The sequence below is a fragment of the Cyanistes caeruleus genome, chromosome 11 (genome assembly GCF_971803275.1).
Source record: "Cyanistes caeruleus chromosome 11, bCyaCae1.hap1.1, whole genome shotgun sequence".
In the NCBI taxonomy this organism is placed as follows: domain Eukaryota; kingdom Metazoa; phylum Chordata; class Aves; order Passeriformes; family Paridae; genus Cyanistes; species Cyanistes caeruleus.
The window spans coordinates 17099309-17114031 of NC_141711.1; the positions used below are offsets into that span (position 1 = coordinate 17099309).

The following is a 14723-nucleotide window of genomic DNA, read 5'->3' on the forward strand; positions in this document are numbered from 1 at the left end:
GCCACATAATGGCAATAGGTGTTGGCAGCTCCTGCTGCCAGAGGATTGTCCAAGTTGCTGTAAGACTTGGCTTCTTAACTGTTGAGGTCAGTTGTCTCATGACTTTTGGGGTCCTGAGACGAGTGAGCCCCTTTTGTGTGTCCTGGAAGAGGACTAGTGCTCAGGCATCCCGATTATGCCCCTGGGCTGCACCCATGAGCTGCTCTGGGCTTCAAGGAATGGGCAGAGCTGTGCCCTGCTCCCACTCAATCACAATGGGGATAAGATGACTTCCCTCTGCCCTGTCAGTGCAGGACAGTTCAGGGCTCTCTGCATGGCCTTAGCCTGTTGTTCCCGCTTGATGTGCATTTCCTTTGGTGTTCCAGGTCTATCAGCTGGACACAGGGCATTACTTATGCAGGAATAAATACTATGGGCGTGGCCTTTCCATCGAAGGCTTCCGCAATGCCCTCTACCAGTATCTCCACAACGGCATTGAGCTGCGCAAGGACCTCTTTGAGCCTGTCCTCGCCAAACTGCGCAGCCTGAAGGCGGTGTTGGAGCGACAGGCCTCCTACCGCTTCTACTCCAGCTCCCTCCTCATCATCTACGACGGGAAGGACAGCCGGGCGGGGACGTTTGTGGAGCGCCGGCCGGAGGCGCGCCTGAAGCGGGTGGACGGCTCAGTCCCGGAGAGCCTCCAGGACGGCGGCAGCTCGGAGCCCGGCTCCTCAGGCCAGCCCAAGGTGGACGTGCGCATGATTGACTTTGCACACAGCACGTTCAAAGGCTTCCGCGACGACCCCACTGTGCACGACGGACCCGACATGGGCTACGTGTTCGGGCTGGAAAGCCTCATCAACATTATGGAACAGATGCGTGAGGAAAACCAGTAGCCCTGGGCTGTGGCCTCTTATTCTTGTCCTGGTGGCAGGAGCAGACAAGACCACCCACTACCACAGGAAAAACAGACAAATATGGTTTTAAACAACTGTATCGCTCCATTGTTTTTTAAATGTACTTGGATAGAAGAGCTGAGGTGAGGCAGGATGGAAGAACTCCTCGTGCTGACCAGATGGTTCTGACCGCACTTGCTCCACCTTCTGGAGGAGGCTCTGTAGATGCCTGCTTGGGTGTCAGGTGTCCCGGTTCTTCACTCATCACGTGCGTTCTGGAGGGAGGACCTGGACATAGGGAAGAGAAAGCAGGAGAGCCCAGGGCTCTTGACAGGGCTGGTGTGAGGAGCCTCCTGCCTCAGGAGCTTCTCCTTTGAATTTCTCCTGAGTTATTTGGAAAGGGCGCTCGCCTGACAGTTGGCAGCGTCTGTGGGGCCACCGGTGAGTCAGGTGCTGGTTCCTGTGTTCAGTGTCGCTGGCTCTGCCCTGAGTTTTGCTGATGGGGCTTTGCTTTTGATGCTGCCTTTTTCTGCTGTTTGGGCACTGTGAGTAGCCACCCCAAACACAGAAATGAAATGACCAAATGCAATCCCTGACAGAGCTGTGGCCCGGAGGGAATGCCACACACTTGGAGCTGTGCTTGAGCCTGGGGTCTGCTCCCTCCCTGATAGCATGGCATGGGCAGGCCCAGGGCTCTGCAGGAGTGACTCTGCCCTGGACCACTGACTTGCAAGCACTCAGCTCGTGGGCTAGCAATAGTATCTGTAGCAGTTAACATGACCCCAGCTGTGCAGCGGGGCATTTTGGACCATTTCAACCCTTCCCCTCCTGTAAAGTAGAGTATGTCCCTCCAGCACAAAGCTGCCCTCTTCCCCTGGGGACCCTCTGCTTCCAGGCCCTGCTTTTCCAACAGGTCTGGGGGTGGTGGAAGGGGAGGCTGAGGCTTAGGGCTGATCCCTGTCTCCTCCCTGAGGATCTCCAGGGGCCAGGTGAGGGGTGACCTAGCTGAGCAGTGAGTGCCACTGTCTTGACTGTTCAGTACCACTGCCTGACTGTTCAGCTTTGCTTCACAGAGTCAGTGTCTCCCCAAAGAAATATCCCCCAGCCTCCTTTGATGATGAATTAATGTTTGATACTGTGGCCTGGTGGTACCAGACCGAACCCTGCTCCACCTCAGCTCCTGTTTCTGTGCTGGGGCCCTGGCTGCTCCCTCCTGCTCTCATTGATTTGTTCCATGGCGTTGCCATTATTCTGCATACCCACAAGGCCAGGGTTGGGGTGTTTTTTAATTACTTCAGGAAAGCTTGTTTGGGGAATACTCGCATGTCGCATTTGTGCCGACTCCATGTGCGCAGACGCCGCTCGGAAAGCACAGCTGCCATAGCAGGCACAGGTCTGTGGCACTGGTGTGGAAGGGGACAGGAGGGCCGCCCACTTTCTCTGCCTGTCTCCCAGCTCCTCAAAGCTTGCCCAAGCCCCTGCTCCCCTCCCACCCTCTGGACAAGGACATTTAGCCATGGCACACTGCCCTGCGCTGGGTTACTTCATCACTCCTGCCAGTCCCGACCGTGCCAGGACTCGCAGGATTTTCAGGGAGCAGGTTTGCAGGAGGGAGTGAGGCTGGCTGAGTGCTGGGGTGTAGGTACCCTCAACAGCCGTATTATTCCCTGACCCTGCCCTAGCGTGGCCCATCGCCACCCACCTCTGCATGTCCTTGTCCCCGTGGGCTGTTCTCGGGCGGCTCAGGCCGCACCTCTGGGAGAGCCCCTTGCTGTCCCCCCGCGCTCATTCCTGCCCTTCCCCACCTCACTGGGCTGCGACGGACGGGCCACGCTGCCGGTGCTCAGTGGGAGCCGCCTCCCCCCTTCGGACCACCGCGGTGGGACTCCACAGCTTGTACATAGCCTTGGCCCCGTTTGTTTTTACATGAATAACCACCCTGTTTGTGCTTCAGAGAACCAAAAACCATTAAAGGATCTGTTTTTGTCCGCGGTGTGCCTTGCCTGCCTTTCCCACCGTCTGAGCCCTGGGGCCGGGGTCAGGGGTCTCGGCTGAACGTCCCCGCCCGCTGCTGCTGTGGCCGCTGCTCTCTTCTTATCGGAGTCGCCCCGTCGCTGCTGCGTCCCGAGGGAGCCCCGGGCAGGGTGCCCCGGCTGCAGCTACGGCCTGGCCATGGGGCGATGGGACCGGGACGGGCCTTAAGGCCTGGTTAGGCGGGGGAGTGTGCGGGGCGGGCACTGCGAGCCGGGCGGGCGGGCGGTGTGGCGGGCCCGGGAGGCAGGGCCGGGCTGGAGGCGGGCGGTGTGGCGGGGGCGGGAGGCAGGGCCCGGAGGCAGGGCCGGGCTGGAGGCGGGCGCTGTGGCGGGGGCGGGAGGCAGGGCCCGGAGGCAGGGCCGGGCTGGAGGCGGGCGGTGTGGCGGGGGCGGGAGGCAGGGCCCGGAGGCAGGGCTCGGGCGGGCGGGGCGGTGCGCACGGCGGTGACGCGCCCGGTGCGCCCGGCGCTGACGTGTCGGTGCGGGCGCTGCCGTGGGACGCGGGACGCGCGGGATGCGGGCGCTGATCCTGGTTGGCGGCTTCGGGACGCGGCTGCGGCCGCTGACCCTGAGCCGGCCGAAGCCGCTGGTGGAATTCTGCAACAAGGCGGTGCTGCTCCACCAGCTGGAGGCTCTCCGGCAGGTGGGGGCGCGGGGCGCGGGGGGCGCGGGGGCCGCCCCGGCGCCGGCTGACCCGCGCTCCCGCAGGCGGGCGTCAGCCATGTGGTGCTGGCGGTGAGCTACATGTCGGACGCGCTGGAAGCCGCCATGCGGGAGCAGGAACAACGGGTAAGGGCCCTTCCGCCTCCCCCCGCCTCCCCCCGTAACCCGGCCTGCCCCGCCGCTCACCCTGTGCCCGCAGCTCGGCATCCGCATCTCCATGTCCCACGAAAAGGAGCCGCTGGGCACAGGTAGGATTCGGGCAGGGGCTTGGGGCTGGAGGGCGGGCGCAGGCGGGATGGAGGAAATCTGGGGACAGCAGGGTGGGTGCTGGCGGGGGGACACCGGGACGGATACGGCACGGCTCGGGACGCTGGGAGGGGGGCGCCGCGGGCATTAGGGTGGGTACGGATGGGTAGGGCTGGGGGACATCGGGGGTGGGACACCATGGGCAGCAGCATGGCTATGGATGCGTAGGGCCGGGAGGAGCAGGGGAATCGGGAGGGGAATGTCAGGATAACCATGGGCAGGACCAGGGACAGCGGGCCGTGTGGGGATCCAGAGGTACTGGGACTTGGGAGGGATGCTGGCACGGGCAGAGGTGGGGCCAGCAGGACCCGGGCGCTGGGCTCACCACGTCCCTGCGGCCTCACTCACGGCCGCGCAGCGGGGCCACTGGCGCTGGCGCGGGACCTGCTGGCCGAGGACGGGGAGCCCTTCTTTGTCCTCAACAGCGACGTGATCTGCGAGTTCCCCTTCGCGGCGCTGGCCCGTTTCCACCGGCAGCACGGCGGCGAGGGCTCGCTGGTGGTGACCCGCGTGGAGGAGCCGGCCAAGTACGGCGTGGTGGTGTGCGAGGCCGACACCGGCCGCATCTGCCGCTTCGTGGAGAAGCCGCGCGTTTTTGTGTCCAACAAGATCAACGCTGGGCTCTACATATTTAACCCTGGCATCTTGCAACGCATCCAGGTATGAGCCGGGGTGCCAGGCTGGGCCAGGCTGAGGGACTGTGCCCCCTGCTCAGCCCTTTGCCCTGTCCTCGCAGCTGCGCCCCACCTCCATCGAGAAGGAAATCTTCCCAGCCATGGCACAGGATGGGCAGCTCTACGCCATGGAGCTACAGGGTAAGGCCCTGTGCACAGCGCAGGCAGCATCGGGGGGTCTTGCCTGCACTGCCACCCTCAGGCTGGGGGCTGTCACCGTGGCTCTGTCCCCACAGGCTTCTGGATGGACATTGGGCAGCCAAAGGACTTCCTTACGGGCATGTGCATGTACCTGCAGGCGCTGCGGGCTCAGCACCCCGAGAAGCTGCACTCGGGGCCTGGTGTCGTAGGGAATGTGCTGGTGGTAAGTGCCAGCCCCCAGCACAGCAGCCCCGGGCACGTCATGAGCTGTCTGCATTGTCCCACCGCTGTCCTCACTGCCATCCTCAAGCTGTGCCCTCCTTTTCCCTGGCTGGCCAAGTGGCATGGGCCAAGAGTTTTCTGCCCTCCTGACCCTGGCATGGCCCCTCTTCCTTCCAGGACCCCAGTGCCAAGATTGGGGCAAACTGTGTCATCGGCCCCAACGTGACAATCGGGGCTGGCGTGGTGGTGGAGGACGGGGTGCGCATCAAACGCTGCACTGTGCTGGAAGGGGCCCGCATCCGCTCCCATTCCTGGCTGGAGTCCTGCATCGTGGGCTGGAGCTGCTCCGTGGGGCAGTGGGTGAGGACATGAGTGCCCCCACAGGGGATTGACACTCAGCTCTTGCCCTCCCACCTCCTTGGGCTGCAGCTGCAGGGATGTGGGATGTGCAGGAGCAGGAGCCCAGCACTGGGCCCCAAGCCCAGGGGTGTGACGGGGCCTCTCTGGGGCAGGTGCGCATGGAGAACGTGACTGTGCTGGGCGAGGATGTCATCGTCAACGACGAGCTCTACCTCAACGGGGCCAATGTGCTGCCACACAAATCCATCTCCGAGTCCGTGCCAGAGCCACGCATCATCATGTAGCAGCCCCCAGCAGACCCTGTGCTCCCAGCTCTCCTTGGATTAAATATTTATATTTCCATTTACTGTTAAGCATCACCTGAGTGCAGCCCCAACACTGGGGGGCTTCCCCTTCCCATCTTTCAGGGCACCACATAAGGAAGAATAATTTAATGCTGCTTTTCATGAAGTCAGCCCCCAGCCAGGGGCAAGTTAACAGCCCGAACGCCCAGCTCGGCCCCCCTGCCCTGGCCTCGGGGCTGCCGTGTGTTCCCAGCGCTGCAGCAGAGCCGAGGCCTTGGGCTCCCCTCCCTGAGAACAGCCCATGGGGCAGAGAGGCTGCTGGGCACCGGCCTCTCCCACCCTGCAGCCCTCCCGCCCCACGCTGGGTCCTGCCCCTTTGGGTGAGGGTCCCACAGCCCTGAGCAGGGCAAGCGTTTGGGGAGAAGCCAGCGTGAGGTGGGGGGGCTGCCCCGCTCAGCTGGGGGAGCCCAGGGTGTGGGGCCGGGCTCTATGAGCTGGCTGGCTTGGTGAAGTCGTCCACCCCTGTGATGGTGGCCTTACAGAAGAAGCAGTCCTTGTTGTTCATCAGGTGCTGGTTGATGCAGGCTCTGGGACAGAGGAGGAAAGAGCATCAGCCCCCACCCAGATGGCACAGAGCAGGGCCAGGGGCTGGCAGTCATCCTGGTGGAGGTCAAACGTGGGAGCTACTCACTTGCATGACTTGTGGGAGCAGGGCCTGAAGATGGCCGAGATGGGGTGTGCGTAGCAGATGGGGCACAGGTCTTCCTCGCTGGTGGGCTGTGGGAGTCACCAGGCAGTTAGGGGTGGCATCCAAAGTCCCATGTCCCAGATCTGCTGTCAAGGACTGGGACAGGGCCAGGGCAGGGGGAGGACTCACCAGTGTGGTAGCAGCTGCCTGCTTGGACTCCTCACTCAGATGGTTCAGCATCTTTTCCACCTTTGCCAGCTCCTCAGTACTGATGTACTCTGTGTCTGGGGGGGCAAACTGGGCGTGTGTGGGGTGGATGGGACCCTCAGGCTGTCCTGAGGCTGCTGGGTGATGCAAAGGGGCTGCAGCTGCACCAGCCAGAACAGGGAGCACTGGGCACTGAGAAGGGCAGAATGGGCTGGCACTGGATACATCCCCACCCCAAAGTGCTGCTGCTGGGGTGGTGGAGGAGGGCATGGACACCTGTCCCCAGGACTGAAAGGGCTGGGACATTGCAGGGTACACAGACACCAGCAGCCCCATTCCTCCCTCCCCAGCTGTGGGTGGGTGGTGAGCACAGCCCAGCTCCCAGTGCAGTGCCAACACTTACAGGTGTGCAGGGAGAAGTGGCGCTTGTCCGTGGCCGGGGCAGCCGCTGCCAAGGCCGAGGGCTCGGCGTGGCCCAGCAGGTACTGGATGGAGCGCAGCTGGAAGCAGGGATCTGCCAGCAGCACCGCGGTCGCACGCTCGGTCCTGCCGAGGGACACAGACCTCAGACAACACACCCTGTGCTCCCACACCAGCATCCCCAGCTGGTGTCACCCCAGTCCAGGGGAACATGCTCAAATGCGGCCAAAGAGCGGCAGCCATCCATCCTCCTCCTCCTCTGCCACCCCGACTCAGAGGCTCTGGGGATTGATGTGGTGCTTCAGCACTTGCTGAGGCTGCAGCCCTTGGGCCAGTGCCTCAGCCTGGGTTGCTGCAGGGTCACTGAAACATCCAGCGCTGCCCTTGGTCACAGCACCTCAGGGGAGATGCTCTGCAGAACCTCACGCCAGGGGCTGGGGCCCTCCTGCACCAACAGGACAGCTCAGGGTATGCTCAGGGCAAGTGGGTCCCCCAAAAAAGCAGGAGGGAGAAGTCATGGCCCTCCCTGGCTTTGGTGGGCACAGCTAGGACGGATGAAGGTCGCCTTAATGTCTCCCTCGGGCATCAGCGCTGTGGCCTGGTAACAGCCCCTGGCAAGGAGCAGAGCTGGTTCTGTTGCCGGCCTAGGGGCAAGCAGAGCCACCCCAGCGGCAAGAGGGGCAAGGGAGCAGCCAGTCAGCACAGGCTGAGCCGGGGCACAGGGGGTTAACAGCCCCTTGACTTGCAGCAGCCGCAGCCGCCAAATTAGCTTTTTGCTGCCCTAATGGAAACCAATTCCCCAGCTCTCCTCTTCCCACTAAACCGCCTGAGCTCTGGATAATGACATTCCTGAATGTCCTTCACCCTATGGCCACTCCTTCCCCGCCAGCAGCCCGCGGCACCCCCTCTGCCACGGGGGCCCCTCTGGGCTCAGCCCTCCTGCTCAGCCCAGGGCCAGGGGTGCTGGGGGAGCCCCAGCTCGCGGGGTGCTGAGGATTAGGGCAGCAGGAAGGACCGCGGCTGGGAGAGAAGCAGCAGCACCGGGGGGTGACCGCCATCTCCGCTCCCAGCCTGGGTGGAGGATGTGACACGAGGGGCTCCCAGAGGTGACGGGTTTGTGGCAGCATTCTGCCAGAGGCTGGGCAGTGGCGGAGCAGCCGCTTTATGGATTACAGCCGCTCGCAGCTCTCCGGCGGCCGCACACGGGTACGGCCGGAGTAGTCTGAGCTCCCCTGGGGACGAGCGAGCACGCAGGGTCTGTGCTGGCTGCGCATCGCTCTGCCCACTCGCAGGGAGGGCCACGGCCAGGGACGAGGACAGGGACCGGGCCAGGGCCACCGCTGCGGCCACCACTCCCCACGCCGGGGCCAATGGGATCCCGGCCGGCCCCCTCGCCGCGCACCGCCCGCCCGTAAATAGGGGCAGGAGCGCGCCCGGCTCCCGGAGATGCTGCCCGGGAGGGATTCGGACGAGGCTGCCCGGAGGTCGCAGCGTGCGGATGTGCCCCGGCGGCGCTGAGCCCTGAGAAACTTCGCACTCCAGGGATGAGCAGCTCCAGGAGGCAGCGAGGCGCCCGCCCAGCCCGACACACAGCCCCGGAGCGCCCGAACGCCTCAGCCCCCTGATGCTGATCGCCCACCCGGCCCCCGGCAGCCCCCGGCCGGCCGGAGCACAGGTACGAGGCAGCCTCGGGTGAGCCGCGGCAGAGCCGGGCGAGGCGATGCCGCACTTCGGGTCTTTGCAAGCCCCACGGCTGGAATCGGGATCCTCTTTCGCGGGGTGCAAAAGGGCGTCTGTGGATGCTTGGGAGAGCCAAGCCAGCACTGGGGGAGAAACGAGAGACGGCGGCAGATTTTTCCTCGCGTCTCATCGAGCCTGGCCGTGCCGCCGAGCTGTACAGAGGCTCCTGCCCGTCACAATGTCCTCGCCGGTGACCGCGGAGCCGGTCTGGCCGCGGGTGGCAAAGCTGTTCCTGCTGCTGCTCCAGCTGTGCGCCCCCCGAGCCTCCCCGCAGCCCCACCGCTGCCCCGCCGCCTGCATCTGCACCTCCGACCTGCTGAGCTGCAGCCGGCAGATGCTGCAGCGGGTGCCCCAGGCACTGCCGCCCACCACCACCACGCTGGACCTCAGCCACAATGCCCTCACACAGCTCCACGACCGCTGGCTGGCCGCCCTCCCGCACCTCGAGGCCCTTCACATCAGCCACAATCAGATTCGGGACCTTTCTCCACAGGCTTTCCACAATGCCTCCTTCCTGCGGCACCTGGACATGTCCTCCAACCACCTGCAAGCCGTGAAGAGGCACTACTTCGAGGCGCTGGTGAGCCTGGAGGAGCTGCTGCTCTACAACAACCGCATCACGCAGGTGGATGAAAATGCCTTTGCCAAGCTGAATGATCTGCGGAAAGTCTACCTGAGCTGGAACAACCTGACCACCTTCCCCTTCCATGCGGTGCAGGGGCTGGCAATCTACAACCTCCGCACGCTGGACCTCTCCTCCAACAGCCTGAGCAGCATCCCCGTGGAGGTGCTGGCAGCTCTGCCTGAAAACATCGGCAATGGCTTGTACCTGCACAACAACCCCATCAGGTGCAGCTGCCCGCTCTACCTGATGCTTCAGCGCTGGAATCAGCGAGGTTTCAGCTCCGTGAAAGATTTCTCTGAGGAACACACCTGCAGGGTGTCTGACAACGTGCCCCGGTCCCTGATCAAGCTCCTCAAACACAGCCACATATTTGAGAACTGCTCGGCGAGCGCCGAAGACGCGCAGCTCTCGCACTTGGAGGTGATGGTGGGCCAGCCCATCCTGCTCTCCTGTAACACCAGTAACACCAGCCTGCCGCACACGGCCACCACCTACATGTGGATCACCCCTCACCACGAGCCCATCAAACACCCAGGGAACAGCAATCGCTCCCTGGAGCTTTACCGCAACGGCAGCCTGAGGATTGCCGTAGCCAAGCCCTGGCTCTCAGGGGTCTACATAGGCTTGGCCATGAACAGCCCCTACAACTTCAGCAGGATGTGCGAGTTCAACATCACCGTCCTCTACCCCAAGGCAGCTGGGGAAACCTTCAGCACTGGCCTCACGACCCTGCTGGGCTGCATTGTGAGCCTTGTGCTGGTGATCATCTACTTGTACCTCACGCCGTGCCGCTGCCTGGGCTGCTGCAAGAAGCCGGCCCCGCTGAGCCCCCCGCAGGAGTGCAGCGCCCAGTCCTCCATCCTCAGCACCACTCCCCCTGCCACCGATGGGCCAAACCGCAAGGCCAGCGCCAACAAACACGTCGTCTTCCTCGAGCCCATCAGGGAGACACAGAATGGCAAGATCCGGCTGGCCCTCGGTGAGGATTTCCCCGACCCCAAGCACCCCAAGGTCCTGCAGCTCAAGTCGGACTCGGAGTCCATCAGCTCTGTCTTTTCTGATACTCCCATTGTGTCTTAGTGGGACAGAGCCGAGGTTTCCCAAGAGCTGATCTCCTCCATTGCTGCTAGAACAGGATTATTGGGCGTCCCGAGTTCCTGGCTTGACCACGACCCACAGGAGTGATTGACATCACCCACAACTGCTTCAGCCATAGGCTCCTGGTGGGTTTTGGGCCAGAGGCACGCTGGTGCCCAGCAAGAGCGCCTTGCATAATCCACTGGCAACGGCCTTGTTAGCACACAGCTAACGCTGATGAACCCATGCTGGAGAAACGCCCCTTCATTTGGGCACCCACCCTCCCTAATGTGACACCAGGCCCGGGAGTCTGCCATGTCCCCAGGCATGAGATGCCAAACCTGACACCACTGCCACAGACCCCCAGGCCGAGGAATAGCTGTGACAAGTGGGACACTGTCCTGGCTCACGCCAGAGTCCTCAGGAATGGCGGTGCCACCATCCTCTCCCAGCACACAGCGGTCGCCATCAGCATGTCATGGCTGGGAGCAGGGGACTGTGACCCCATCACAAACTGGGGGTACACAGCCCTCCCCAAACGTGGCCACGCAGAAGGGATGGAGCTCAGCGCTGACCAGCCACGCAGCAAAGCAAATCTTACAAGCTTTTGCTTCCCGAGAAGCTGTAAATCGTCAGGATTAGGTGACGAGACACAGCGCCCCAGCCCGCATTGCTCAGAGCTCCCGGTGCCACCAAGGACACTGAGGTCTCCGATGCGCCACGCGCTCCTTCGCTGCTTCTCCTTGAGGCGGACACGCGCTGCTCAAGCCCAGCTATTTAGGCAGTAACCTAATCAGCCTATCGATAAATGTGAGTAATCCTCCCCTCTCCTGGGTCATAATTCTCTAGTTCCATTGGAATAAAAATGCCTATTTTTTTAAGCTGACGCTGGGCTGAGTGTCTCCTTGCCCTTGCAGCAGTGTGCAGCCACCCCACAGCTCACAGGCACAGCGGTGGGAGGCTGAGGTCTGAGGGAGTCCCGAATTCCTGCAGGCCCAGCACAGGGGGCCAGGCAATCTGCACTGGACTGGCAGCCTCTGTTCCCAGCAAATGGCCTTCAGGTGGCCTCAGCAAGGGGGTTAAATGTGCTGGTGGCTTGATGCTGGTGAGAGAGAAGCATCCAGTGGATTGTCCTTGGGGGGGCCAGTCCTTCAAATGATGCCTGGGAGCTGGGGAAGGAGCAGTGCCGACTGACACAAAGGCACATCCAGACCCCGAAAGGAAGGAACAAGCAGGGTTTAGATGCAGGGGAAAGGCACTGCCAGGGATGGGACTGACACTGCCTTTGGCTTAGTTCTGGTGCTCCCTGCAGATGGAGCCCCCAACTCATTTCACCTGCGCTGCCTTCCCTGACAACCACCCTTGCCTCTTCCTGAAATAGGGAGTGGTTCTGCTCCCCCAAAATGCCTGTCTGATCCCACAGAGGGATTAGGGTATCCTACCCATATTCCAGTCACCAGTATCCCATCCACAGCTGGAGCAGGAGCATGTGGCCATCAAATGCAGCACCAGGGAGGCTGGAGCTACCGGCTGTGGGCAGGGGCACAGCTCAGACATTACAGGGACCAGGTTCCTTCAGAGACCTGCAGCCCCCTCCCATGGCTGAGCGCCCTGGTCCCAAGAGCTGCTGGCAGCCCTGTGACTGGTGGGAGGGGAAGAACCCTGTGGCATCGGGACCACACTAACACACATCCTTTCAGCTTCTCTGGCCAGGAAACAAGCAGCTTTTTTCCCAGCAAAAATCTCAGCTTTGTGCCCAAAGAAATTGTCAATACCCCCCGTGCAAGGAGGGGTGAGCGTTTGGGAGAGCAGCTCTCCGCAGGCAGCCCGGCACCGCTCCTGGCAGTGACCTTGTGCAGCTCGGTGCGATCTGTGCCCCACGGCTGGCGGAGGTGACGGATGCACAGCGACAGCCCCCGCTGGCCGGTGCCCCGGCTGCCCCCAGCCGCCACCGCCGGCCCCGTCACCTCGCGTTAGCGCCGTGTCCTGACGGGCCCAGGATGCTGCACTGGGCACTGCCGGGGCGTGACGAGGTGCCTCGGTGTCGGACACAGAGGTGAGTGGCACCTTGAGGGTGGAGCTGAGGTGCTGGCAGCACCCCTGGCTTTGCACCCAGGCAGGCATCCCATGGGAAGGAAGGCTTGAATTTGACCTGGAAATGTCTGGGAAAGAGAAGAGACGCAGCTGAGTGCACCCAACCAGACAAGGGCACTGACCCGAGTGTGGCCTGTACCTGCCGAGACAGTGCCAAGCCCATGCCAGAGCATGTGCCGTATCTAAGCACCAGATCTTCCTCCAGAAGGAAAGATGAAGTGCTGCTCTGGGCCCCAGCTGCTGGAGTGGGTGTTACCCACCCATTATCACCATCCTTGTCTGTCTCCCCAGAAATCTTCCCCTTCCCCAGTGCCAACACCAGCTTCCTCCTAGGCATTAGTGTTCCTGCAAATCTGCATCCTCAGCTGAGAATAATGACTGAAGCTTAGGGAAAGCTCAGGGAGAGTAAGAAAAGCCCCCGGGGGGCCTTTCCAGGGACATACCAGCCTAAAAAAGCCCAGGAGAGCTCCTCTAGGCTGGCTGCAATTCTTCTATCCCCGCAGGAAAGGTGAGGCTTGTTCTCCAGGGACTTGCTCTGACATTTGTATCTGAGCTGCCCTCAAGGGATCCCTCTGCCTTTACCCAGAAAAGTCCTGATGCTCAGAAAGGATCCCACACCACACTGCTGATCCAATGAGCACCGGGAGGCGGTTTGAACTGTCGAAGCAGTTCATTAAGCAGCCTAAAAAGCAGAACATCTCAGCAAGGAAAAACAGCCAGGAGCAAAGCCTCTCTGACAGGCAGGAGCTGGGAAACCTAATGGATATTCCCCAAGGAATACACTGTCCTCTCTTGGCAGCCATCTCCACCATTACACCCCTGGCTCCCTGCTAAACCTCCCTCCTGCTCCTTGACTCTGCAGGGCAAAGTAATGGGTAAGTGAGCACAAAGCTCACTGCCCCTGGCACACAGGGACCTGTGCCAGCCTGCGTGGGGTAAGGACTAGCTTTGAGTACCAGTGTTCAGCACCGATTCCTGTCTCCTCTGGCACTTCACACCTCAGCCAGGACAACGGGGGTGCACTGAATGCCATCCCATCCTGTCCTCCTGTCACCAAGGACAGACACAGCAGGGCCCAGATCTTTTCCTTACCATGCTCACAGTTTTCCAGAGAGCTCAAATCAGCAAAGCCTGGTGCTGGCCAGCACAAGGCCTGCTCCTGCTTCCCAGCATGTGCCTGACATCCCCAAGGGGCTGGGAGAGCCCAGCCCTGGCAATCCCATCACTCAGGATGCAGCACACAAGCTGGCAGCTTGTAAAAAAACTGACCACATTCCATTTTAAGCATGAAACCCAGGCCAGAGATAATCATTCTTCCATGCTCTGGCTCACACTCACCCTGACATTACACACTGCAAAACTGCAGTACCACCCATTTTGTGAGATTTTAGTGCAAGGTATCAAGAACTCCATTAGACTGTGTGGTCCATGAAATGTCTACTCCTGCCCCTCCTTCCACCAGGGCTTGCTCACCAACGCTGTTGAGGGAGCATTAGTGTTTAATGGATCAGTAATTGCTAAGTCTTTCAGGAACTGCAGAAAACTGACATGTCCACAGGTCCAGCCAAGCCCCCAGGGTCCCAGCAGCACATGAGCACACAGGTGGGTGGCCAGCCTGTTTAAAAATCTGGAGACTGGGAACTTCTGATCTTTCCAGTGGACATGATCCCAAAACCATTAAACAACTGAGCAGTCTTTTTAGCCTTCCTCTCACAGCCAGTCTTGTGCCTCCTTACCTTTCTGCTCACCAGTGTGTTGCTTCTGCCCCAGGAACCCCTTTGTCTCCTCCCAGCCCATCTCTCTGCACCCATCTGTAGTTTGCAAAGGAGAGGAGTGTGGAGACCCAGGCAGAAATATCCCGACATTACACCAGCCCAGTGCTGATTCTGGCAGGTCCCACTGGCTCAGCATGGTTGTTTCTGGTCCAGGACCCCTGTCCTGTGCTTTGATGGCTTGTACCACCATGTTCCCAGTGAGATCAGTGCTTTTCCTTCTGTCTTCTCCATCCTTCATGCAGAAGTCCCTGGGAGATACACCCTGAAGGCTCTTTAGGACTTGTCCTGTACAGACTTGTACATCCTTGCATGTGTCCCAACCCTCTCCTCTCCCTGACAGCATCACCTCCCTGCCTCTGAGGAGGTGGAAGGAGCATGGGGGAAGCCCAAGGAGCAGAGCAGTGGCCCTGCCCTGACACAACACAGCTCATCTCCACTCTGGGATGGCCACTCACTTCCCACAAAGCCAGTCCTAATTACAGCATGCCCTCACACACAGGGAACCACAGCCTCAACTCTGGGCCTCACCCCTTCCCCTG

The 14723-nt window shown here is 61.4% G+C and overlaps 4 protein-coding genes across 30 annotated transcripts in view; 3 read left to right on the forward strand and 1 right to left on the reverse strand.

Moving 5' to 3' along the window:
- IP6K1 (inositol hexakisphosphate kinase 1) overlaps positions 1–2863 on the forward strand; it is a 36471-nt gene extending 33608 nt beyond the window's left edge. For all 24 annotated transcript variants that reach the window (XM_086845164.1, XM_086845151.1, XM_086845148.1 and 21 more), the window contains one exon: positions 366–2863. In XM_086845164.1, the coding sequence (XP_086701290.1) occupies positions 366–875 (510 nt within the window). In that variant the 3' untranslated portion in view covers positions 876–2863. The remainder of the gene's footprint in view (positions 1–365) is intronic.
- A 436-nt stretch (positions 2864–3299) lies between these two features.
- GMPPB (GDP-mannose pyrophosphorylase B) lies at positions 3300–5616 on the forward strand. Its single transcript, XM_086845177.1, has 8 exons — positions 3300–3551; positions 3617–3697; positions 3771–3819; positions 4236–4537; positions 4614–4692; positions 4788–4915; positions 5092–5274; positions 5427–5616. The coding sequence occupies exons 1-8, from the start codon at positions 3423–3425 to the stop codon at positions 5556–5558; spliced, it is 1083 nt and encodes a 360-aa protein (XP_086701303.1). The 5' UTR covers positions 3300–3422; the 3' UTR covers positions 5559–5616.
- Positions 5617–5690: 74 nt separating this feature from the next.
- RNF123 (ring finger protein 123) overlaps positions 5691–14723 on the reverse strand; it is a 47563-nt gene continuing 38530 nt past the window's right edge. For all 4 annotated transcript variants that reach the window (XM_086845172.1, XM_086845175.1, XM_086845173.1 and 1 more), the window contains exons 36-39: positions 6857–6999; positions 6436–6530; positions 6250–6335; positions 5691–6145 (exon numbers count right to left, since the gene is read on the reverse strand). In XM_086845172.1, the coding sequence (XP_086701298.1) occupies positions 6046–6145; positions 6250–6335; positions 6436–6530; positions 6857–6999 (424 nt within the window). In that variant the 3' untranslated portion in view covers positions 5691–6045. The remainder of the gene's footprint in view (positions 6146–6249; positions 6336–6435; positions 6531–6856; positions 7000–14723) is intronic.
- AMIGO3 (adhesion molecule with Ig like domain 3) lies at positions 7527–11199 on the forward strand. Its single transcript, XM_086845176.1, has one exon. The coding sequence runs from the start codon at positions 8594–8596 to the stop codon at positions 10316–10318; it is 1725 nt and encodes a 574-aa protein (XP_086701302.1). The 5' UTR covers positions 7527–8593; the 3' UTR covers positions 10319–11199.

Coding starts and splice junctions, on each gene's coding strand:
- AMIGO3 (XM_086845176.1), top strand. CDS start 8,594: ATGCCGCACTTCGGGTCTTTGCAAGCCCCACGGCTGGAATCGGGATCC.
- GMPPB (XM_086845177.1), top strand. CDS start 3,423: ATGCGGGCGCTGATCCTGGTTGGCGGCTTCGGGACGCGGCTGCGGCCG. Junction 3,698..3,770: donor TGCGGGAGCAGGAACAACGG/GTAAGGGCCCTT, acceptor CTGTGCCCGCAG/CTCGGCATCCGCATCTCCAT. Junction 3,820..4,235: donor AAAGGAGCCGCTGGGCACAG/GTAGGATTCGGG, acceptor ACGGCCGCGCAG/CGGGGCCACTGGCGCTGGCG.